This window comes from Macaca fascicularis, chromosome 13 (assembly GCF_037993035.2).
Source record: "Macaca fascicularis isolate 582-1 chromosome 13, T2T-MFA8v1.1".
Classification (NCBI taxonomy): Eukaryota; Metazoa; Chordata; class Mammalia; order Primates; family Cercopithecidae; genus Macaca; species Macaca fascicularis.
In genome coordinates, this window is record NC_088387.1 from 21,852,550 (window position 1) to 21,879,733 (window position 27,184).

Here is a 27,184-nt window from a genome sequence, read left to right on the forward strand (position 1 = left end):
CCAGAAGGAAACCAATTGTCAAGAAAACTCATCCTGGGAATTTTTATATCTGGAAAGATGAACACAAAACAGGAATCAAAATAAAAGAGACTGGAAGTTGATGCTTTATCCAGAAAGGCTATTACATATTCTTTTGAGGATGCAATTCTATGCTCTTCTATTCTCTCCAGGTTGCCTACACTTCCGATTTCCCTCTTCCCTAGAAAGGAAATATGAACTGGATCTCACTGAGTAATCTGGGTAATCGCCCTGCAATGATATCCCACTGCACTTTAAGTGAATTTTGTTTGCCTTTTCTCTTATTAATCTTCTTTTTGTCCATTCATTTTCAGCAAATATTTAGAGGACAGATGGAGCTTTCTTCCTTTCTCCCAATATAAGCAAGTTCCCTTACAATTCAGGCTGCTTACAAAGCAGCAGGAAGGTTTGTACACAGGCTACAGCACTGGGATTTGACTCCCCTAGTCAGGCATCAATAAACTTTTGTACAGCCCTAGGCTGTAGGCCACTGATGCTGATATCGTTGGATCCACTTCCCCTGCTACTGAGCCAGGATGGGATATTTTAGGGCACGTTACAAATGTGAGATATCGTAAGCGCAAATCTGTGTCCAGTTTCATTTGGATCCAATTGATTTTTCCATGTACATAGCATAGGCAGTTGCTTAATAAGAGATTGAGTATGTTTTTCCTAAAGATGTTAACAGGGAGGCTGGTATCTCGGCCAGGATGATGTCCTAAATCACTGATAAAAAGTAATAGAAGAAAGTGTCATTCACGGTGCATGGCAGGGACATGCTCCATGCAGTGGTCACCCTCACTGAGAGGAATGAACTTTGGGAAACAATACTCAGTGGCAGAAAAGAAGTTAGACTATGAAGGTGCCCAAAACAAGAATAAGGTGCAGCCCATTTAGTCTCTGGGTATTACAGAGACCTGCAGCTCTTGATAGTGGCAGTTCTGTGAGTGCTGCACGCATTGAGGAAACACGGATTCATCTGTATATATCTGTAGTAAATTGCTTCAGCTAATAGTGGTAAAAAAAAATGCCATAACACCATTACCTAATACTTACTAATATATACGGCATCGTGTCGATAAATTTTATTATTAATTTTCTTAGAAAGGAACAATGTTAAACTCACAGAAATGTTAAAAGTATAGGACAATGTACCTCCTTCCCTATCTCGAATTATATGAGACTTTTGAAGACCTGAGAATCCTGTCTAGCATTTTACTATGTGTTTCCTACAAACAAGAATATTCTCCTAAAAAATCCCCATACACCAATGAAATACATTACTCCATTGACTCCTGGGGAATATTTCAAATTGTCAGAAAAAAACTAAAAAATGTTTCTCATGACAAAATAGTCCCCAGTAGAAACACATTCTCTGCAGACAAATTTATGCTATCCCGGTCTTACTTGGGACACCTGGGGACACTGAGCCAGTGCTTAGCTAGTGAGATGAGCCAACCCTGCAGATGTGCCCAGCCTACCCTGTCTTCTTCCCATTTGCATATTCCCAGAGCACATCCTCCTGCCCTGAAGATTTATTAATAGGCTGGACACACTTCGTGCAGGAGTCAGACCCAGTCAGGACACAGCATGGACATGAGGGTCCCCGCTCAGTTCCTGGGGCTCCTGCTGCTCTGGCTCCCAGGTAAGGAAGGAGAACACTAGCAGTTTACTCAGCCCAGTGTGCTCAGTACTGCCTGGCTATTCAAGAAAGTCTTCCTATAATATGATCAATAGTATGAATATTTGCTTTTTTGTTTCCAATCTCAGGTGCCAGATGTGACATCCAGATGACCCAGTCTCCATCCTCCCTGTCTGCATCTGTAGGAGACACAGTCACCATCACTTGCCATGCCAGTCAGGGTATTAGCAGTTGGTTAGCCTGGTATCAGCAGAAACCAGGGAAAGCCCCTAAGCTCCTGATCTATAAGGCGTCCAGTTTGCAAACTGGGGTCCCATCAAGGTTCAGCGGCAGTGGATCTGGGACAGATTTCACTCTCACCATCAGCAGCCTGCAGTCTGAAGATTTTGCAACTTATTACTGTCAACAGTATAGCAGTAGACCTCCCACAGTGCTACACACCCGAACATAAACCCCCAGGGAAGCAGATGTGTGAGGCTGGGCTTCCCCAGCTGCTCCTCCTGATGCCTCCATGGGCTGAGAGTGTTCCTCAGATGCAGCTACACTCTGATGGTGTTGGTAGAGGGGGACATGAAGTCATGTCTGCACCATAATACTTTTTGCTTTCTCAGCCCCATCTGCACAGCCATAACAAAGACTCTCCTATTTTAATAAAGACAGAGATGCTTACACCTGAGGAGTCTAGTTTATAGCTTCAGTTGGAATTCATATAACAGAGAAGAAGCCAAAATAGATGTTCTAAGCAGGAATTGTCTTAATATGGAGAATTAGAGTCTAAAGTACTGAAGTCTAAATAACATGTAGAGATGAATCTCTAAGTTTAATGTTTTATTTGCAAAGGAATATTTGCCAAATGGGGCAAACAGGAAAACTCAGTGGTCTTCAATATGTTGGAAGAACAAAGAGAAGGTTAGAGTTTTATGAAAAAGGGAAAATATTACCTATAGCTCTTTGAGAAAGTTCATTGGCACTAGGAAGGGTTTGGAGCTGGCAAGCTCAGACTGGTAAGCAGTGGTGGACATAGTGAATTTTAGAATTATATCAAGTTATCTCAGAAGTTGTGGGTAAATGTGATTTCAAGGAACAAGAAGCCAAAGCAGGGAAGTTTGAAGAGAATTCTGTTATTGAAATGCCAAGGATTCGGTGTAGATCCTGCTGCTCACCACACAGAAAAAAAATCACTAAGACAGCAAATATTACCAAGAACAGGTTTTAATCAGGTGCTGCAGCTGAGGAGATGGGACACCATTCACAAATGTATCTCCCTGACCAACTAAAGTGAGGGGTTTAGATAGCAGGGAAGAAATGTGAGAAAACAGGAATTAGAGAGGGGTAATGAAGATAATCTGGTCAACAGGAAGCAGGAGGTCAGTTAGTCAATCGTAATGGGTGTTTTGCGATAGTGTGTTTTGTGTCCTTTCTCTTTGCCTCTTTTTTTTTTTTTTTTTTTTTTTTTGAGACAGAGCCTCCAATTGTTACCCAGGCTGGAGTGCAGTGGTGCAATCTTGGCTCACTGCAACCTCTGACTCCCAGATTCATGCCATTCTCCTGCCTCAGCCTCCTGAGTAGCTGGGACTCTACCACGCCTGACTAATTTTTCTGTATTTTTAGTAGAGATGGGGTTTCCATGTTAGCCAGGATGGTCTTGATCTCCTGACCTCATGATCCGCCCTCCTCGGCCTCCCAAGTCTTTCCCTATTCTTTATGACCCTTCATCAAGTAGTCACAGGTTTCAATTCAATTCTTTCTTGGTGGTAGTAATACGGCTCATAAAAAAAAGCTAATTTTTCTGGGTATGAAGCCATTCACCATTTTCATATATAACACTGTAGAAAGTCCTCTAATATAAGCCTCCACTTCACAAACTGACCACTGTCAGACATCATCTCCCAACCAATACAGAATTTTTTTGTTCCTCACTAGTATGATTCACATAGGAGTAGAAATCTCAAGTTTAAAGTGTGGATTTGCACTTTACCACGTGGTGTATTCAAGAAGATGAATGATCTTAATACATCAGTAGGGCTGGACACAGTGGCTCAAGCCTGTAACAACAGCACGTTGGGAAGCCGAGGCAGGCAGATCACCTGAGGTCAGGAGTTTGGGACTAGACTGGCCGACATGGCTAAACCCCATCTCTACTAAAAATATGAAAATAAGCTGGGTATGTTGGCACACACCTGTAATCCCAGCTACTTGGGAGGCAGAGGCAGGAGAATTGCTTTAAACAGAGAGATGGCAGTTGCAGTGAGCCAAGATCGTGTCACTGAACTCCAGCCTGGGTGACAGAGTGAGACTCGATCAAAAAAAAAGTCAGTAGCTTTGAATTTTAAACATCTATTTGACAAGAAAGTCACAGTATTTTCTCTTTTAGAAAATGTAATAATTCTTTCAGGAATGAGCCTGATTTGATGTCTCTCTCCCCAACATCATAGAAGTGTGGCATAAATCTATGAAAAATTCCATTTCCCTGTCCCTACAATAACTATCTGGGATGGAAAACCTCTTCCTTTGCTCTAGTCCTTTCTTCTACACCCAGTTCCACCTAATCTGTGACTCAAAACAATACTTGTCAGGAAACATTCTGGAAAGAGCAAAAGACTTCTAAGAAGTGTCAGAGATTCCTGGACACCATCTATTCATCTCTAGAGGGCGCTGTGAGTGTGAGGAAGAGCAGAGCTTGTAAATCTACCTGCTTTCACTCCCACCCTATTTCCTAACAACAACCACGGCAACAGCCATAATAGCACAGGACAAGCCTCTACTACTTCCAAGGCTTTTATCTCTACCATTAAATCTGCTCTACCATTACCATAGCAGCTAGAAGGTTTGATACAGATGCAAATAGTACTGTGGCTTTCTGTTTATAATTGGAAAAGTGGGCAAGACTCGGTGTAATACAGGCATTCCTTAAACTAGTTAGCGTTCAGTTTGCAGATTATCATTGCGCACATATACCCAGCATATGTCTAACATGTATGCAAAAATCCATGAAGCAAGCATTATATTAGCTTGTGTTTACTATCATATTATATTTTTCTCTTATATCGTCTTCTTTTTGTCATAAAAAAATCTGTTCAAATCATTCTAAATTAATTATTGGATCATAAATAGATAAAATCTTTTATTTCATAATGCATTGACCCAATGAATATGTTTCTTTGCAAGACAGAGTCCTCATTTCCAAGATAACAAGCCTGACACAATTATACTGGAGCAAGCCCATAAGTAATGATGGTAGCTTATCCTTATTGTCAGTCCTGGGGCCAGAATAAGACAAAAGATAACAAGGTAGGATAAAGATTATATAATAAAGAAGGACAGCAACAGGAATGGTAACCTTTTCTGGGTAACATTTTGATAATGGATGATGAGAAGTAATGCGTTAGACAGGGATGGGTGGGAATGATTGAAGGTCTGATTTAGCACAGATTAAGACCAAATCATTAGGATTTTAAGAGTTGTGTATAGTTACTGAAGAAAACACCTTAGAATTTAATTTGACTGTGGATAAAACATTCTTGGATTAGATTTAAGACTATTTTCCATGCTAAGTATATTTATAATGATGATGACTGTAGTGCTGAATACTTAAACAATAAAAACAAAATTAATTCCTGCATACATAACGTCCTGAATACTATTGAAAATGCTCGTCTTATTTTCTTTAAACTGTCTACAGCACTGTAAGGTAGGTAGCAGTATTGTCACAGTTACACAGATATGGAAACTGAGACACAGGGAAGTGAAGTTACTTGATCAATTTCAAGCAGTCGGCAAGCCATGGAGCATCTATGTCAGGGCCTGCCGGGACATGGGACTGTAAACAGAAGTTTTTAATTCAAAGAGCATGTGTGGGGATTAATGGAAAGCTTCAGGACCCTCAGAAAACATTACTAACAAGCAAATGAAAGGTGTATCTGGAAGATTAAGTTCTAACAGAGTCTTCATTTCAATAGATCCAATAATGCACTTAGGGAGATGACGGGGCATATTGAGGATAGGAAGAGAGAAATGAAAACACAGCCTTTTATATTGCTCTTAACAGCCTTGTACCAAACATCATCTGGGTAATTTAGGTGATTGAGGAGAAGAAAGACACAGGAGTGAAATTCTGTGATCACCAGGGGGAAGTTCTACACTCAGACTGAGCCAACAGACTCTTCTGACCTGACAACCAGGGCGGCACAGGATGCTCAGTGCAGAGAGGAAGAAGCAGGTGGTCCCTGCAGCTGGAAGCCCAGCTCCCACCCCAGCTGCTTTGCATGTCCCTCCCAGCTGCCCTACCTTCCAGAGCCCTTATCAATGCCTGGGTCAGAGCTCTGGGGAGGAACTGCTCAGTTAGGACCCAGAGGGAACCATGGAAGCCCCAGCACAGCTTCCTTCCTCCTGCTGCTCTGGCTCCCAGGTGAAGGGAATATGAGGTGGTTTTGCACATCAGTGAAAACTCCTGCCACCTCTGCTCAGCAAGAAATATAGTTAAAATTCAATGTAGGGCAAAAATGTTGGCTATACTCAAAGACAGTGATTTTGATCTAGATTACAATAGTTCATTTCTGTTTTCTTTCCAATCTCAGATACCACCGGAGAAATAGTGATGACGCAGTCTCCAGCCACCCTGTCTTTGTCTCCAGGGGAAAGAGCCACCCTCTCCTGCAGGGCCACTCAGAGTGTCGGCAGCAGCTTAGCCTGGTACCAGCAGAAACCTGGGCAGGCCCCCAGGCTCCTCATCTATGATGCATCCAGCAGGGCCACTGGTATCCCAGACAGGTTCAGTGGCAGCGGGTCTGGGACAGACTTCACTCTCACCATCAGCAGCCTGGAGCCTGAAGATGTTGCAGTTTATTTCTGTCAGCAGGAGAGTAACTGGTCTCACACAGTGATTCAACATGAAACAAAAACAAGACCATCAGTGTTTACTAGATTTTACCAGCTGCTTCCTTTATAGACAGCTAATGTGGTGGTCACTGAGTTTTAGCATCTCTGATCTATTTGGACATTTTGTGATTCTAAAAAAAAAATAATAATAATTCCATGAACAATTTGGACTCTGATCCTTGGACTCTCTTCAACTGAGGCACCAGAATCCCAGGTTTCCAGAAATAGTGTGTCACTGTATGAATCCTTACATAGGCCCAGTTATTCTTCACTTTCCTAGTAGAAGTAGCTCAGTGCATGCTACACCTCTCCATTTGAATTCTGCAACATTCTAAGTAGTAGAAAATTCTATTTATCTGAATAGTTGACTCAGTAAAAGCTGCTCACGTGAAGCTACTACCATAGCTGAATAAATCCCATTCTTTTTCTTTCTTCAGGCTATCAACATTTCAGTGCAAGTGGTTATTATGGAAACATTTGCCATTTAAAAGTGATCTAAATTATTTCTTCAATTTTCTCTATGATGCAGTAGACTGTAAAAACATTAAAGTTTGTAAAAATAAAGTGCATATTAGAATGGAAGAAATAGACTGGTACTAACGACGTCTGCAAATGACCAAGTAGAAGGAGTGACAGAAGCAGTTATTTTCATTATTTTTGTCCAAGGCTTCCTTCCAAAAGGGATTTCATTGATCATATACATTTATTACAACCTATAAGACATGATGACATTATGTAACATCTGATAGGAAGCACTGAGGGTATATCCTATCTGTACTATTCTTGCCAAAAATTAATGGTGTGAATTGAATCAATAGTAAACATCATATAAACCAACTGGGAGGACATTCTTCAACATAACTGGCCAATAACCTTCCAAAGTTTCAAGGCCATGAAAGAAAACAAAAGTGAAAAACTATCACAGATTTAAACATATTAAGGACAGGATAACCAAATAAAATACAGAAACCTGAATTTTATCTTGTAACATAAAAAAAAAAGTCATCAGTGGAAGAAAGCAGTGAAATCCATATGGGATTTTAAATGAGTTAATTAATAACATTATATCTATGTTCATTTTATGGTTGTGATACTTATACTGTGGTTATTTACGATGCTGACATTTGAGAAAGCTGGAGGAGGAGCATATGTGAACCATTTTTACTGTACTTTTCAAATTTTAGGTCTAAAAGTATTTCCACATAAATTTAAAACACACGCACAAGTAACTGAAAAATAAGGAAAAGGTGGTTTTCAAACAATTCCACAAGTTTCCTCCTATTTTGTACCTTTACCTATTTCTAATTCTTATGTCTATTAAAGACAATCATAGTTCCCATTATGTAGAGTGTGATCACTAATTTACTCAGTTCTAGAATACAAAGAAGGCATCTTAAAAATTGACAGTGCGTTCCTTCATGAATGTGAAAACTAGGGATCCGGATTCTCTATTTGTTAGAACCTTGGTTTCTCTTTAAAGTGAGCGTGCAGAGTTCAAGTTCTCAAGTCCAAAATTACTTATGTTAGTAAATAACCTCATGCCATTTCAGCGTGGCTATTATGTTCATTTCAATGCATTTTAGAAGGCATCTCTGTTTATGGCATCACAAAGAGTTTAATAAACCTTCTGTGCAAAAATAAATAACAAACACACCTATAAATGCAAAGCTAAAAAATCAAAACTATTTCAGCACTCTGAAAATTGGGGAAGCATAAAATAATTAAAGATGTATATACTTTATAGAAAAAAAAAGTACTAGTGCTTTGAGTAAGGACAGAAAAAGTCTGTAGCCTTTTGCCTGTGACAGCACCCTTCTATCCACAGCTCAGTCAGCATGAATTACAGAACTGGAGTTTTACCAATATGAGGATAGCAAATAAAGCTAGCAGCTTGCTGCCAAAGGGAGTGAACTTGAGTAAAGCCAAGGAGTAAACTTCTTCAGTGTTTCCAGCTAAATATGGAGAACTCCACAGGAAATAAACAGAAAAAGCCCACAGTTTTGCTAGTCCAAGATGATGCCCTGTTCGGGGCAAGTAGTACATCTGCTGAGAGTAAATAGCAGATTCCTGGGTAAGATAGAGCCATATGCTGAAACAATCTCTGCACATATTCCTGGTGACTTAGAAGCTATAGATATGAGTGATGAGACACAAGAGTGCCTGGTGCAAAGTAAAACCAGAGGGAGGTAAGAACTGGCTGCATTTTGCTTGTGCTTTTTAAACTACACACAGATGGACTGACAGAAGATAGATTTATAAGCTCCAGATATTTGAGCAAAACTTCTCAAATCATTGGTGACCACTAAGCTGTGCAGATACATGCGCAGTTCCTATAAATTCAAACTAAATATTAAGAATAAAAACAGGGGCGGAGCAAGATGGCCGAATAGGAACAGCTCCAGTCTCCAACTCCCAGCGCGAGCGACACAGAAGACCGGTGATTTCTGCATTTTCAACTGAGGTACTGGGTTCATCTCACTGGGGAGTGCCGGACGATCGGTGCTGGTCAGCTGCTGCAGCCCGACCAGCCAGAGCTGAAGCAGGGCGAGGCATTGCCTCACCTGGGAAGTGCAAAGGGGAAGGGAATCCCTTTTCCTAGCCAGGGGAACTGAGACACACAACACCTGGAAAATCGGGTAACTCCCACCCCAATACTGCGCTTTAAGCAAACAGGCACACCAGGAGATCATATCCCACACCTGGCCGGGAGGGTCCCACACCCACGGAGCCTCCCTCATTGCTAGCACAGCAGTCTGTGATCTACCGGCAAGGCAGCAGCGAGGCTGGGGGAGGGGCGCCCTCCGTTGCTGAGGCTTAAGTAGGTAAACAAAGCTGCTGGGAAGCTGGAACTGGGTGGAGCTCACAGCAGCTCAAGGAAACCTGCCTGTCTCTGTAGACTCCACCTCTGGGGACAGGGCAATAACAAACACAGCCGAAACCTCTGCAGACGCAAACGACTCTGTCTGACAGCTTTGAAGAGAGCAGTGGATCTCCCAACACGGAGGTTGAGATCTGAGAAGGGACAGACTCCCTGCTCAAGTGGGTCCCTGACCCCTGAGTAGCCTAACTGGGAGACATCCCCCACTAGGGGCAGTCTGACACCCCACACCTCACAGGGTGGAGTACACCCCTGAGAGGAAGCTTCCAAAGCAAGAATCAGACAGGTACACTCGCTGTTCAGAAATATTCTATCTTCTGCTGCCTCTGCTGCTGATACCCAGGCAAAAAGGGTCTGGAGAAGACCTCAAGCAATCCCCAACAGACCTACAGCTGAGAGTCCTGACTGTTAGAAGGAAAACTATCAAACAGGAAGGACACCTACACCAAAACCCCATCAGTACATCACCATCATCAAAGACCAGAGGCAGATAAAACCACAAAGATGGGGAAAAAGCAGGGCAGAAAAGCTGGAAATTCAAAAACTAAGAGCGCATCTCCCCCGGCAAAGGAGCGCAGCTCATCGCCAGCAACGGATCAAAGCTGGACGGAGAATGACTTTGACGAGATGAGAGAAGAAGGCTTCAGTCCATCAAATTTCTCAGAGCTAAAGGAGGAATTACGTACCCAGCGCAAAGAAACTAAAAATCTTGAAAAAAAAGTGGAAGAATTGATGGCTAGAGTAATTAATGCAGAGAAGGTCATAAACGAAATGAAAGAGATGAAAACCATGACACGAGAAATACGTGACAAATGCACAAGCTTCAGTAACCGACTCGATCAACTGGAAGAAAGAGTATCTGCGATTGAGGATCAAATGAATGAAATGAAGCGAGAAGAGAAACCAAAAGAAAAAAGAACAAAAAGAAATGAACAAAGCCTGCAAGAAGTATGGGATTATGTAAAAAGACCAAATCTACGTCTGATTGGGGTGCCTGAAAGTGAGGGGGAAAATGGAACCAAGTTGGAAAACACTCTTCAGGATATCATCCAGGAGAACTTCCCCAACCTAGTAGGGCAGGCCAACATTCAAATCCAGGAAATACAGAGAACGCCACAAAGATACTCCTCGAGAAGAGCAACTCCAAGACACATAATTGCCAGATTCACCAAAGTTGAAATGAAGGAAAAAATCTTAAGGGCAGCCAGAGAGAAAGGTCGGGTTACCCACAAAGGGAAGCCCATCAGACTAACAGCAGATCTCTCGGCAGAAACTCTCCAAGCCAGAAGAGAGTGGGGGCCAATGTTCAACATTCTTAAAGAAAAGAATTTTCAACCCAGAATTTCATATCCAGCCAAACTAAGTTTCATAAGTGAAGGAGAAATAAAATCCTTTACAGATAAGCAAATGCTTAGAGATTTTGTCACCACTAGGCCTGCCTTACAAGAGACCCTGAAGGAAGCACTAAACATGGAAAGGAACAACCGGTACCAGCCATTGCAAAAACATGCCAAAATGTAAAGACCATCGAGGCTAGGAAGAAACTGCATCAACTAACGAGCAAAATAACCAGTTAATATCATAATGGCAGGATCAAGTTCACACATAACAATCTTAACCTTAAATGTAAATGGACTAAATGCTCCAATTAAAAGACACAGACTGGCAAACTGGATAAAGAGTCAAGACCCATCAGTCTGCTGTATTCAGGAGACCCATCTCACACGCAGAGACATACATAGGCTCAAAATAAAGGGATGGAGGAAGATTTACCAAGCAAATGGAGAACAAAAAAAAGCGGGGGTTGCAATACTAGTCTCTGATAAAACAGACTTTAAACCATCAAAGATCAAAAGAGACAAAGAAGGCCATTACATAATGGTAAAGGGATCAATTCAACAGGAAGAGCTAACTATCCTAAATATATATGCACCCAATACAGGAGCACCCAGATTCATCAAGCAAGTCCTTAGAGACTTACAAAGAGACTTAGACTCCCATACAATAATAATGGGAGACTTCAACACTCCACTGTCAACATTAGACAGATCAACGAGACAGAAAGTTAACAAGGATATCCAGGAATTGAACTCATCTCTGCAGCAAGCAGACCTAATAGACATCTATAGAACTCTCCACCCCAAATCAACAGAATATACATTCTTCTCAGCACCACATCGTACTTACTCCAAAATCGACCACGTAATTGGAAGTAAAGCACTCCTCAGCAAATGTACAAGAACAGAAATTATAACAAACTGTCTCTCAGACCACAGTGCAATCAAACTAGAACTCAGGACTAAGAAACTCAATCAAAACCGCTCAACTACATGGAAACTGAACAACCTGCTCCTGAATGACTACTGGGTACATAACGAAATGAAGGCAGAAATAAAGATGTTCTTTGAAAGCAATGAGAACAAAGATACAACATACCAGAATCTCTGGGACACATTTAAAGCAGTGTGTAGAGGGAAATTTATAGCACTAAATGCCCACAAGAGAAAGCAGGAAAGATCTAAAATTGACACTCTAACATCACAATTAAAAGAACTAGAGAAGCAAGAGCAAACACATTCGAAAGCTAGCAGAAGGCTAGAAATAACTAAGATCAGAGCAGAACTGAAGGAGATAGAGACACAAAAAACTCTCCAAAAAATCAATGAATCCAGGAGTTGGTTTTTTGAAAAGATCAACAAAATTGACAGACCACTAGCAAGACTAATAAAGAAGAAAAGAGAGAAGAATCAAATCGACGCAATTAAAAATGATAAAGGGGATATCACCACCGACCCCACAGAAATACAAAGTACCATCAGAGAATACTATAAACACCTCTACGCAAATAAACTGGAAAATCTAGAAGAAATGGATAATTTCCTGGACACTTACACTCTTCCAAGACTAAACCAGGAAGAAGTTGAATCCCTGAATAGACCAATAGCAGGCTCTGAAATTGAGGCAATAATTAATAGCCTACCAACCAAAAAAAGTCCAGGACCAGATGGATTCACAGCTGAATTCTACCAGAGGTACAAGGAGGAGTTGGTACCATTCCTTCTGAAACTATTCCAATCAATAGAAAAAGAGGGAATCCTCCCTAACTCATTTTATGAGGCCAACATCATCCTGATACCAAAGCCTGGCAAAGACACAACAAAAAAAGAGAATTTTAGACCAATATCCCTGATGAACATCGATGCAAAAATCCTCAATAAAATACTGGCAAACCGGATTCAGCAACACATCAAAAAGCTTATCCACCATGATCAAGTGGGCTTCATCCCTGGGATGCAAGGCTGGTTCAACATTCGCAAATCAATAAACATAATCCAGCATATAAACAGAACCAAAGACAAGAACCACGTGATTATCTCAATAGATGCAGAAAAGGCTTTTGACAAAATTCAACAGCCCTTCATGCTAAAAACGCTCAATAAATTCGGTATTGATGGAATGTACCTCAAAATAATAACAGCTATTTATGACAAACCCACAGCCAATATCATACTGAATGGGCAAAAACTGGAAAAATTCCCTTTGAAAACTGGCACAAGACAGGGATGCCCTCTCTCACCACTCCTATTCAACATAGTGTTGGAAGTTCTGGCTAGGGCAATTAGGCAAGAGAAAGAAAGCAAGGGCATTCAGTTAGGAAAAGAAGAAGTCAAATTGTCCCTGTTTGCAGATGACATGATTGTATATTTAGAAAACCCCATTGTCTCATCCCAAAATCTCCTTAAGCTGATAAGCAACTTCAGCAAAGTCTCAGGATACAAAATTAATGTGCAAAAATCACAAGCATTCTTAGACACCAGTAACAGACAAACAGAGAGCCAAATCAGGAATGAACTTCCATTCACAATTGCTTCAAAGAGAATAAAATACCTAGGAATCCAACTTACAAGGGATGTAAAGGACCTCTTCAAGGAGAACTACAAACCACTGCTCAGTGAAATAAAAGAGGACACAAACAAATGGAAGAACATACCATGCTCATGGATAGGAAGAATCAATATCGTGAAAATGGCCATACTGCCCAAGGTATTTTATAGATTCAATGCCATCCCCATCAAGGTACCAATGAGTTTCTTCACAGAATTGGAAAAAACTGCTTTAAAGTTCATATGGAACCAAAAAAGAGCCCGCATCTCCAAGACAATCCTAAGTCAAAAGAACAAAGCTGGAGGCATCACGCTACCTGACTTCAAACTATACTACAAGGCTACAGTAACCAAAACAGCATGGTACTGGTACCAAAACAGAGATATAGACCAATGGAACAGAACAGAGTCCTCAGAAATAATACCACACATCTACAGCCATCTGATCTTTGACAAACCTGAGAGAAACAAGAAATGGGGAAAGGATTCCCTATTTAATAAATGGTGCTGGGAACATTGGCTAGCCATAAGTAGAAAGCTGAAACTGGATCCTTTCCTTACTCCTTATACGAAAATTAATTCAAGATGGATTAGAGACTTAAATGTTAGACCTAATACCATAAAAATCCTAGAGGAAAACCTAGGTAGTACCATTCAGGACATAGGCATGGGCAAAGACTTCATGTCTAAAACACCAAAAGCAACAGCAGCAAAAGCCAAAATTGACAAATGGGATCTCATTAAATTAAAGAGCTTCTGCACAGCAAAAGAAACTACCATCAGAGTGAACAGGCAACCTACAGAATGGGAGAAAATTTTTGCAATCTACTCATCTGACAAAGGGCTAATATCCAGAACCTACAAAGAACTCAAACAAATTTACAAGAAAAAAACAAACAACCCCATCAAAAAGTGGGCAAAGGGTATAAACAGACATTTCTCAAAAGAAGACATTCATACAGCCAACAGACACATGAAAAAATGCTCATCATCACTGGCCATCAGAGAAATGCAAATCAAAACCACAATGAGATACCATCTCACACCAGTTAGAATGGCGATCATTAAAAAGTCAGGAAACAACAGGTGCTGGAGAGGATGTGGAGAAATAGGAACACTTTTACACTGTTGGTGGGATTGTAAACTAGTTCAACCATTATGGAAAACAGTATGGCGATTCCTCAAGGATGTAGAACTAGATGTACCATATGACCAGGCCATCCCATTACTGGGTATATACCCAAAGGATTATAAATTATGCTGCTATAAAGACACATGCACACGTATGTTTATTGCAGCACTATTCACAATAGCAAAGACTTGGAATCAACCCAAATGTCCATCAGTGACAGATTGGATTAAGAAAATGTGGCACATATACACCATGGAATACTATGCAGCCATAAAAAAGGATGAGTTTGCGTCCTTTGTAGGGACATGGATGCAGCTGGAAACCATCATTCTTAGCAAACTATCACAAGAACAGAAAACCAAACACCGCATGTTCTCACTCATAGGTGGGAACTGAACAATGAGATCACTTGGACTCGGGAAGGGGAACATCACACACAGGGGCCTATCATGGGGAGGGGGGAGGGGGGAGGGATTGCATTGGGAGTTATACCTGATGTAAATGACGAGTTGATGGGTGCAGCACACCAACATGGCACAAGTATACATATGTAACAAACCTGCACGTTATGCACATGTACCCTACAACTTAAAGTACAATAATAATAAATAAATTAAAAAAAAAATGTTAAAAAAAATAAAAAATAAATTAAAAAAAAAAAGAATAAAAACAAGCAGAGATACCACTGGTAAACACCATGTGAGATATAGATTTTTCAATATCATGCATTGAAAATACATTTAATATATGTAATCCACTAGCTCAGCCTATCCTATCCTATCCTAAATGTTCTCAGTACACTTACATTAGCTTACAGTAGGGCAACATTATTTAACACAAACTTCATCTTACAACAAAGTGTTGAATATCTCATGCAATTTATTGAATACTCTATTGAAAGAGAAGATGAAATCGTTGTATGAATACTACAAGTACTATTTCTACTTGAATGCATATCACTTTCACATCATCTGAAAGTCAAAAAATGGTAACTCCAAATATCATAAGTCAGGTACTATCAGTAAGTTCTGACAAGTAAATAAGAAAAAAAGTTTTAAAATGCTCAGAAAACTGAAACAAATTCCAGGCCTGACATGGTAGCTCAAGCCTGTAATCCCAGTACTTGAGAGGCGGATGCAGAAGGATTACATGAGACGAGGAGTTCAAGACCAGGCTGGCCAAAACAGTGACACCCTTATCTCTACAAAATTTTTTTTTTTTTTTTGTAAAAATAGCAGAGAGTGGTGGCATGCATCTATAGTCTCAACTACACAGGAAGATAAAGCTGGAGGATCGCTGGAGCCCAAGATTTCAAAACTGTAGCAAGTTATCATCACAACACCACACTCCAGCCTGGGTGACAGAGTGAGACCCTGTTTCTAAAAAAAAATTAAAATTAAAATTAAAATTAAAATTAAAATTAAAACCCCACAATCTAAAGAGAGGTAGTCTAATACATTGTCAAAACTGTACCATTTTCAATTTTTTAAAATCCTGAAAAAAAAATTGAGGGGTATGATCTATATTGAAGGAACAAAAATAAAGCAATCACAATAATAACCACGGAAAATAGCCAGTGGAGGTTGATTCTCACTTGTCCTCATTATTGGCTTTAGCAAAGACTACAAAGCAGTTAATATGCAGATGTCCAAATAATTATTTTTAAAATTATGATCATTGACATAAAAAAAGAAAATATTTTTAAAAGGAAGATTCAGCAAGTAGGACATCAAGAAAAGAAATGGAAAGTATAAAAAATGACCAAATGGGAACTCTAGAAATGAAAAGTACAATAATCCAATTTAAATACTTATTAACTAGGTCTAATAGCAAATTGAGATGACAGAACAATCAGTTAACTTGAAAATAGAGGAATGGAAATAATTGAGCATAAAGAAAATGTTTAGAAAGAAAGGAAGAAACTTCAGAGATTTATAGCTCAGAGCAAAGGATACCAACAAATGTATAATGAGAGTCACAAAGGAGGAGAAACAGAGAAAGTGGCTGAAAAAATATTTGGAGAAACAATGACAAAACTTTTCAAAAGTAATAAAGAATATTCTTAGATGAAAAAATTCAATAAAACCCTTTTAGACAGTCAACAGAAATTAATAACTGAACACATGATATTAAAATGTTGAAAGACAAAGAAAAAATCTTCATTACATCAGAATAAAAGCAGACACTATATACAGAGACACAACAACGTAGCCATTGGCTAAGTTTTCATCAGGACCAATAGAGGCTAGAAGCAGTAAAATGACATATTTAAATGCTGAAAAGAAAAAAAAAAAAGGCAGCCAGGAAATCTATCCAGTGAAAATATCCTTCAAATCTAACAAGAAAACAAAAATAAATTTTGGTGAACAAAATACATTCTTCATAGCAGCTATGACTTATAAAACATTTGAGAGAAAATCCTTCAGAATCACAGGAAATGACATCGGATGGACCTTTAGTCCACTGGAAGAAATGATGGCCTCAAAAGTAGTGAGGAATAATACCAAGGCTAAAAAGATAAAAATACACTTAATGCTATTTATATGAAGTTTAAGACAGGAAAACCTAAATGATTGTGTAGATGTCAGAAAGACAGTTACTTTTGCTGGGTGGGAGGGGTGATAACTAATAAATATTGTCCATGAAGGAAGCACAAGGGAATGTGAAATATTCTATCATTCCATCTGGACAATGAATTACACATAAACTTTATTCAGTTGCACATTCAAAATGAGTGCACTATACTCTGGCTGCTTTACCAATTGAAATAAAACTAATAAAAACCAAACCTAGACTCCTTCGCACTTACCAGTAATCACAGCCAAGAGCCCAGACTAATTTGGAATATTATTATCACCACTTTTTTACTCTATTTTGAAACTTAGACTTTTCATCCAGCTACAGTTTCACAGTTCCACCTCTGGCCCGTTCTTTTGGAAGAGCCCATAGCCATAGGGCAGGTAACACTTATGGAAGACTCATAAATGACATGATTGATGGGCATTTAGCAGAAAACAAGCTGTATGCATCACAGACTGTCCTATGCAGAAAGTATAACACATGTGAGTGAGAGAGTCCCTCTAGCACAGAAAAGAAGTGTAAACTAGAGCTTCAGAATATGGTCCAGTGTTTAGAGTTCATCTGAAGAACACAGATCAAGGTGTCCTCTCATATGGGTATGGGAAAGTGAAATGACTGCAGGTTCTCCCCAGATCAGTGGCCCATGGCTCTGGAGACCTGTACATGAAACTCACATTTGTTCACATCCACAGTCACTTCCTGGCTTTACCATAAGAATGATGGTCTGGCTTCCCAGTTACTTAGGAACTCTGCACACAGGTTGTCAGTTACTAAAGCGACAATTTAAAACAGTGACTTTGGTTAAATGTATATCAGTAGTTACATTCTAGAGGGAAAAATGAGCAGAGGGAGTATATTTTAATAACAAATGAAAAATCACAATCTTGTGATTCCTGTCTCTTCTCATATGATTTATTATGGTTGTGCTGAAACTTCAGAGTATCAAATGAGCCCCACATTGTCATCTCTAAAGCTTTGTCCTTCTCCAACCTGAGCCCACATTTGGGCCATCCACTAGCATCCGAGTACACTTGTGAGATGATCGCTGTCCAGACAGCACTGCTGGGACGACTCACAGGCAGCTCCATGCTGAGTCTCCCCTCGAACTCTCAGCATCACTGACACTGAAGGAGTGTCCCCCTGTCCTCCACAGCACCCAGAGCACAGCCTGCCCTGCTGTGATTTCACTGCCCAACTCAAAACCTCATCACAGATTTCACTACCTCAAAGACAAAGTCAGGTCCCAGGCAGAGGCTGGTGTGGGGGCCTAAGAAAAACCATCTTTTTGTTAATTTTTCTGTTAGAAATTTCCAGACATTTTCACCATCTTAAAAAATTATTTTCAGCCGGGTGCGATGGCTCAAGCCTGTAATCCCAGCACTTTGGGAGGCCGAGATGGGCAGATCACGAGGTCAGGAGATCGAGACCATCCTGGCTAACACGGTGAAACCCCGTCTCTACTAAAAAAAAAAAAAAAAACCTAGCCGGGTGAGGTGTCGGGCACCTGTAGTCCCAGCTACTCGGGAGGCTGAGGCAGGAGAATGGCGTAAACCCAGGAGGCAGAGCTTGCAGTGAGCTGAGATCGGGCCACTGCACTCCAGCCTGGGAGACAGAGCAAGACTCCGTCTCACAAAAAAAAAAAAAAAAAAAAAAAAAATCGTTTTCATTAGTGCTGATCTAAATGGTTACAGTTGGACACTCACAGTGTTATAGCTCTGTGGGCCGGAAGAGATGTCACTCTGACCATCACTAACCAAGATGCCTTCAAAGGTAGGTGCTCCCTCCTCCTGTCCGGTCAGGCACAAATCTTCCCTAGCAACTGCTCTGCCCCGGGGCCTAGGTGTTGCTAAGGGTCTGAAATGTTCTCAGGGGAACAGGCTGGGGGACACCTCTGAATTCACATCCCCTCTGTCTCACACCCGCTTCCCACCTCCTCTATGGGCACCTCTAGTGTATCTTGTGGGCATCACTGCACGGAGCATGTCAGGATGTTTTCTCCCACCTCCTACTCTGAATTCATGATGAAAATTCATCCTCACTTCAGACATGGGCTGGCCACGCCTTGTTTCTCTTACGTACATGCCCCAGCACATTGCTAAACCCATAGTTCTGACCCCACTCTGTGAATCTTTGCGGAAGGGTCATGGTTGCCAAGTTGTGGTTATTGGAGACCAGAAAGTAAAATGGCAACTATTGAGAAGCTTGTGCATGGGACTGACATAGGCCCTTGTCAACAGAGTCCCAGCAGCTGGTGAGCCATGAAAGCTGGGCAGAGAGATCACCCCAGTCAGAGGGGAAGTTGGGAATGAGTCATGGAGGGTCTTCATCATGTGACAATGCAGCCTCTGAGCATTGTTTCACATGTGCTGCTTTGTTTCACAGAAATGACCAGAAGAGGACTTGTCTATGCTGAGCCCTGTGGACAATACATCCCTCTATTCAGGGTCCAAACTATCCATCTCCTGGGCATCTGTTGCCCTGTGATTCTGCAGATCCCCCTCAGGTCACTCATGATCCTCAGCAATGGGCAGCCTGCTGCTATCGGCCCAGGGGGGCACATGGAAGAGGGTCCTGAGTTTTTTGATCCTCAGGCCCTGGAGTGAGGAGGGACTATCAGGTGGTGCACCCAGTGCTCGTTTTCAATGTTCATGTTCAATTTATTAAAGTTTAAAATTATACCTTACACTAGCAATGAAAGTTATATCTCTTTATATATAAATGTGCATCACATATTTGTTCATATATACATAGTATATACTAATATATAAATATAACTTATTTACAAAATATTTTAGGTATTCCATATGTAAAGTTTATATTACAAATTCATATTACAAATACACACAGTTTTATGTTTAGTTTTGTAGTGTGTGTTCCTTTTCTTTCCAAGCAGAACAGAGTCTGGCTGAGTAAAGACTTTGAGGACATTTGCTGACCCTCCCTCTTTGGCTCCAGCAGGGTCCCAGTCATTCAGGACAAGGGAGGACAGCGCTGACAGCAGGCAGCCCAGGAATCCAGCCCTAGCCCTAAGGCGTGGGTCCTGAGACTTTCACTTTTGTCAGGCTGAGAGATATATGCTTAATGCAGGTCATCTGAATTTGTGAGCAGTTTCCTTCCCTGAAGCCCCTGCCAGGCAGTCCTGTGGGCAGGGCCTGTGGTTCCTCCCAGGTCCTCAGCCCTGTGGCTCAGGAGAGCAGCTATTTCCTCCACAGCCCAGGGCCAGCGTCTGGAGGCTCTCAGGCACTGCCAGCCTGACCTTACCCCGGGCTAAGGACCCCATTCCAAATGTTTCCTCATTTATGGAAGTACCGGAAAGTCTGTCTGGTTCTTAAACTCAAAGTTTGAGTTGAGTTGAGGTGTACTCACTCCACTGTCTCTAATGTAGATTTATGGATGTGCAGAGAGTTTTAGAGGATTTTTAAATTTTGTGACCCAGTATAAACACAACAGTATCTGAGACAGGTCTCAATCAATATATAGGTTTATTTTGCCAAAGATAAGGCTTATGGCCTGTGACACAGCCTTAGGAGGCCCTGCAAATATGTGCCAAAGGTGGTTGGATTACACGTTGGTTTTATATATTTTACGGAGACAGAAATTATAGGGAATGACATAAGTCAATGCATATCAGATATACATTAGTTTGTTCTGGAAAGGTGGGAGAGCTTGAAGCAGGGGCTTCCAGGTCACAGGTGGCTTCAAAGCTTTCCTGATTGGCACCTGGTTGAAAGAGTTAAGCTCTGCCTAAAGAGTTGATTCATTATAAAGAAATACTTGAGTTTAGATAAGAGGGTGTGGAAGCCAAGGTTCTTGTCATGCAGATAAATCCTATGGGCAGCAAATAAAGTAGATGATGAATGTTGCTTATCAGACCTTTGAAGAAATGTCAGACTTCTTTGGAAAAGATATAGTAAGAGGAGGAGATTCTCTGCAGAATGCAAATTGGGCCCACAACAGGCAGCTTTGCAGGGCCACTTCAGAATATGTCCAAGAAATATTTTTAGGGGAAAATATTTAGATTTTCTTCAGGGCCTAATCTCTGTCTTGTTGGAGTATGGTATCTTATTGCTACAAAGCGTCTGTTTTGTCAGTCTAAAGATCTCTGTTTTAATGATAATGCTGGTCAGTTGTGTCTGAACCCCAAAGCGGGGAGAGTATAATGAGGGACATCTAAACCCACCTGCCAGTCATGTCCTAACCTAGTTTTTCAGATTTCTTTGATGTTCTCTCTGCCAAAAGAGGAGTCCATTCTGTAGGTTGGTGGCTTACAACTTAATTTTTTGTTTTAACACACAGGGAAAACAAAACAAAACAAAAAAACACACAAAAAAAACACACAGTGTAAATTCAATCTAAAATAGATTAGTAAAAAAAAAAAAAATTAGTTGCTTCCCGAATATTCCTACATATCAAAGAACGAGAAATGGTAAGAATTCAGATGAGAAATACCCCCATACAAAAGATTAAGGATTTTTTTTTTTTTTACTATCTTAGTTTGGGTCCGCCAGCAATAAAGATTCCTGTTAGGTAGCAGATTTACACTGGGAGGAAAGGAGGAAAGGGAGGGAGGGAACAGGAGATGAATGGTAAAAGACACATCAACAACCACCTGACTCAGGATAAGTGAAGATCAGCCGCACGGTCTGTTTCTCTGCTTTCAAGATGATGCCTGGAGCATTGAGTTCTTCAAAGGAAGGAGGGCCATGTCTTAACATGTCAGACGAGCAGGAGAGAGAGAGATCCCAGCCCTATAACTCTTGTTTATAGTGGCACTGATATATTCCACTAGTAGAGGGCTCCACCCTCATGACCTAAACATATCCCAATAGGCCCCACCTGGCAATACCATTACACTGAGAATTAACTTTGGATTCTGGAGGACACAGTGAAACCATAAAACTTTCCTAAGAGATACATATTCCAGGCCATCTGGCCAGAAATGCATGCAGGCAGTTCTCTGCCAAAGAGCATAAAGAACATAAGACCATAAGAGCATAAAGAACATATGGTCACGGGAAGTCAGCAGACGTACAGCAAAGGGAAAACCCTAGATTACAGATGGGGACTGCTACATTCATCATGGTACAGTTAACCCTTGAATAACTTGGGTTTAAAATTTGCAGATCCACTTATATTTTCTTCTGTGTGTGTCACCTGTGAGCAAGCACTTAATAAGTAGTAAATATATTTTCTCATTTTTATGGTTTCCTTAATAACATTTTTTTCTTTAGCATACTTTGTTGGAAGAATAGGGTATGTCATATATAAAAAACCTAAAAAAGTGTTAATCAACTGTTTATCACTAAGTCTTCCAGTCAAAAGTAATCTATTAGTACTTAAGTTAGGGAGACAGAAGTTCTACACAGGTGCAGTCCATTTGGTCTCTGGGTATTAAAAAGACCTGTCGCTCTTGATAATGGTGGGTCTGTGAGTGCTGCGTTCATTGAAGAAGCACGGTATCGTCTTTGTGTATCTGTAATAAATTGTTTGATCTTATACTGGTAAGAACAATGGCATAACACCGTTACCTAACACTTACAAATATATATAGCATCATGTCAATAAATTTTATATTTAATTTTTTTAGAAAGGAAAAATGTTAAACTCACAGAAACGTTGCGAGCATAGCACAATCACCCCCTTCCCTAACTGGAATCATATGACAGTCTTTTGAAGACCTGAGAAACCTACCGTCTAACATTTTACTATGTGTTTCCTACAAACAAGAATATTCTCCTAAATAATCCCCATACACCAATGAAATACATCACTCCATTGACTCCTGAGGAATATTTCAAATTGTCAAAAAAATACCTAAAAAATGTTTCTCAAAACAAAATAGTCCCCAGTAGAAACACATTCTCTGCAGAAAAATTTGCGCTACTCTGGTCTGACCTGGGACACCTGGGGACACTGAGCCACTGTTGAGTTACTGAGATGAGCCAGTCCTGCAGCTGTGCCCAGCCTGCCCCATCCCCTGCTCATTTGCATGTTCCCAGAGCACAGCCTCCTGTCCTGAAGACTTATTAATAGGCTGGTCACACTTCATGTAGGAGTCAGAACCACTCAGGACACAGCATGGACATGAGGGTCCCCGCTCAGCTCCTGGGGCTCCTGCTGCTCTGGCTCCCAGGTAAGGAACAGGAACACTAGCAGTTTACTCAGCCCAGTGTGGTCAGTACTGCCTGGCTATTCAGGGGAATTCTCTTACTACATGATTAATTGTGTGGACATTTGTTTTTATGTTTCCAATCTCAGGTGCCAGATGTGACATCCAGATGACCCAGTCTCCATCCTTCCTGTCTGCATCTGTAGGAGACAGAGTCACCATCACTTGCCAAGCCAGTCAGGGCATTAGCAGTTATTTAGCGTGGTATCAGCAGAAACCAGGGAAAGCCCCGAAGCCCCTGATCTATTACGCATCCAATTTGGAAAGTGGGGTCCCATCAAGGTTCAGCGGCAGTGGATCTGAGACAGATTTCACTCTCACCATCAGCAGCCTGCAGCCTGAAGATTTTGCAACTTATTACTGTCAACAGCATAATAGTTACCCTCCCACAGTGTTACACACCCGAACATAAACCCCCAGGTAAGCAGATGTGTGAGGCTGGGCTGCCCCAGCTGCTCCTCCTGATGCCTCCATGGGCTGAGAGTGTTCCTCAGATGCAGCCACACTCTGATGGTGTCGGTAGAGGGGGACATGAAGTCGCCTCTGCACCCGAATTCTTTTCTCTTTCTCAGCCCCAACAGCACAGACATAGCAATGCCCCTCCTGATTTACTAAAGACAGAGATCATGACACCTGAGGAGTCTAGTTTATGGCTTCAGTTGGAATTCAAATAACACAGGAGAAGCCAGTGTAGATATTCTAAGCAGGAATTATCTTAATACAGAGAATTAGAGTAAACTACTGAAGTCTAAAATGCAGAGATGAATGTCTAAATTTAATGTTTCATTTGCAAAGAATATTTGCCAAATGGGGCATATGGGAAAACTCAGTGGTCTTCAATACGTTGGAAGAACAAAGAGAAATCTAGCGTTTTACAAAAAAGGGAAAATATTACCTATGGCTCTTAGAGAAAGTTCATTGGCACTAGTAAGGCTTGGGAGCTGGTAAGCTCAGGCTGGTAAGCAGTGGTGGACAAAGTGAACCTTAGAATTGTATCACGTTATCTCAGAAGTTGTGATTAAATTTGATTTCAGGTTACAATAAACCAAAACAGTGAAGCTCGCAGAGAACTTCGTTACAGAAATGCCAGGGATTCGGTGTAGATCCTGCAGCTCACCACACAGAAAGCCAATCACTAACACCAGTATTGCCAAGCCATAGGCTTTAATCAAGTGCTGCAGCTGTGGAGATGGGACACCATTCACAAACGTATCTCCCTGAACAACTGAAATTAGGGGTTTATATAGCAAGGAAGAAATGTGAGAAAACAGGAATTATGGAGGAGTAAGAAAGATAATTTTGTCAACAGGAAGCAGGAGATCAGTTAGGCAATCATAATGGGCAAAGGGTCTGATGTCTCGTTGTCCCAATTCAGTGATATGTAAGTTTCAGCTCCTTGATAGCATCTGGGAGGCCTGATGGTTGGTTTCCTGAAAACAAACAAACAAACAAACAAACAAAAACTAAGGTAAGATAAACGTAACTATCTTGAGTTTTAAAACTGGGGGGGGGGGGGGGGTCAATTTCTGTTTATTCAAAAAACCATAAACCTTAGTTCCATGGGGTAATAAGGCCTATTTCGATTGCATTCTAGACACAATATTTTGCACCCTGAGTGCCTTTCCCTTCTGGTTTCCTGGCTCTGTTGGGTATCACAAGAATGACCCAATTCCTATGACTAACTTTCACACTACACCTTTCAAAACCAAGGATACAGCAGTCAGGAAAGCTGATATTAGAATCAGGAATCTCTGGTGCTCCCTCAGCAAACAGAATGCATCCGCCCCTGAAGTATGGGCTATCTAACCATATGATCTTCACTACTGTCTCAGCTTCCTACAGCATATTTCCAGGTGTTTCTCCAGTCCTCACATCTGTCTATGTGCCTGTCTTAGGTACCAGTGGAGAATATTGAGTCATCCTTTTCTGACTTCCAAATCTCATGGGAGGATCTCTTATTGGGCAACTCTATAGGACACAAGAGAGATAAAAACGGACATTTACAAAAGTTATAATGATTTTCCCCCTTTGAGGCCATTTAAAAATTATATTTAAAGCCACATGTTGAAAACACATCCAGCTTTATTTTATTATTAATGCAAATTTACATTTGCAAATATTTTCAGGATTGTAAAGGTTGAAAACATAATTATTTATCCACGGAATGATAAAACACCTCTATAATTAAATAGAGTAAACTTTTTCTTAAAAATTTGTACTCACTGAAAGTCTCCATCAGGCCTTAGAAGAAACGCAACAGGATGAATGCAGACAAAGTCACTCTGGAAGACCTATGACAAGATGTTTCAAAAATGATCCATAATCAAGAAACAAACATGCTTTCCAAGTGAATATTAATCCAAATGCCATTAATGAGCAGGGGGGTTTTAATAATGAGGATGATTGAACACATGGACTTCAGTCAATCACCTTTGCCCACTTTCCCAGGTAGCCTCATGAACCAACGTTATGGAGGTCCCTGTGGGGACTCAATAATATGAGTTTCAACTAATTGAGATGTACAGAGATATTGGGTCTTCTGAACACCTAATTTGCCAAGAAAACTGACCCCTCCAGAACCTGTAACTTTGTACCACACATCAGGGCTCAGACTAACAGCTAATGTCAGGTGATTCTAGTGGACCTGATGTCACATAAGAAGGGTAGTGGTTATTATCCTATATAAGAATTTTCCTTTCTCTTCGGTTATGTTTCTGCATAAAATATTATTTGAGGATTTTCCAAGTGCTTTCATCAGAGTCAAGAAGTTCTTCCATAATATGGCTTTGGATCAAGCAGCCTATTGACTTCAAAAAAATGAAAATGTAGCTCATGATCTTGTCACGTGAACAGGTGCAGCTTTCCCTATAGACAAAGAAAAACCCACTGTTAGTCAAGCAAACCTGGCACATAAACCCTTGTACCATTGAATTGCTATGCTGTCAGATGTGGCAGAGGGTCTGCAACACTAACCGTGAATGGTGCTATTACTCCCATAAACAGAATATTTATATCTTGTAAATGAGCTGTAGACTCATCATTGTTATGCAAACTGAACAGCTTGAAATACTCTATTTCTATTTTCTCAGGGCTGTGGTTTTCTGATAGATGGTTCTTAGTCCAAAGATTTGACATGACAATTATTTCATTAAATTGGAAGAAATAATATGATAAGCATAAGACCATTTAGACTTAATACAATAGTGGACAAGTGGTCAACACAGAGCGTTAGGGTGTGTGCTGGGAACATAGATGTAGCCAATATAAAGCAAGAACAAATAGAATTGATTTTACATATTTTAGAGAGGAAGTACAGAAAATATGGACCCTAGGGGACCTTCTGGAATGTTTCTATTTATTGCCATTTCCACTGGTAAAACTCAGAGAAGATTTCAACAGTCATCAAGTTCTAGGGATCACATGACTGTGAGGCATTCCCTGCACTTGGATCCCCAGTGAGGCAAAGGGAAGATGAAACACATAGTGGGATATGGAGGTGTAAACACCAGGGACAGCTTCCTGGTCAGTTTAAATGTTGAAAAGCTTATTTGGTTTTTTTCTCTTTAGTTTTATCACTGAATCATTTGGATCTAAGAAAAGTGATTATGGCTGGTTAGGCAGGAAGATGTTTATTAATACGAATTAAATGGATAGAAAACATTTGGGGAAACCGGAGTGGCAGCTCAGGCAACTGCAAGTACTCCTTTTTTTATTCCTTGACCCTCCCCTCCCCCATGTTGTCCACAGTCCAGAAAGATACTCTAATGTTATAGAAACCTGGCAAGTGAAGGTATTGTGCCCACAGGACTGTGCTGCCTGGCTGTGACCCAGACCAGGAAAATGAACACATTTGAGTGAGATCAGGCACTTCCCCTCCCTCATCTCAATCCAAAACCACTCTGCAGTGACACAGCTGATGGGCAGTCAGAGAAAGGGGTCATGTCTCTCGTAGTTGAGAGCAGAGCTGCTGTCCATCTGGGGGCAGTAGTGAGAAGAGCTGCTC

At 40.8% G+C, this 27,184-nt stretch overlaps 1 protein-coding gene and 1 gene segment (V, D, J or C); both read left to right on the forward strand.

Annotated features, from left to right (window-relative positions):
- The window catches only part of LOC102116898 (immunoglobulin kappa variable 2-30), a 970,872-nt gene that overhangs the window by 696,709 nt on the left and 246,979 nt on the right, over positions 1-27,184 (forward strand). For 4 of the 16 annotated variants that reach the window (XM_045368532.2, XM_065527522.1, XM_045368515.2 and 1 more), the window contains exons 1-2: positions 23,064-23,145; positions 23,271-23,565. The exons of the other annotated variants lie outside the window; for them this stretch is intronic. In XM_045368532.2, the coding sequence (XP_045224467.2) occupies positions 23,091-23,145; positions 23,271-23,565 (350 nt within the window). In that variant the 5' untranslated portion in view covers positions 23,064-23,090. Of the gene's footprint in view, positions 1-23,063; positions 23,146-23,270; positions 23,566-27,184 lie in introns of those variants that run through there. 16 annotated transcript variants of the gene reach the window in all.
- On the forward strand, positions 1,582-2,465 carry LOC135966901 (immunoglobulin kappa variable 1-12-like). The segment is given in 2 exon segments: positions 1,582-1,663; positions 1,789-2,465. Coding segments are annotated over 2 exon segments (378 nt in total).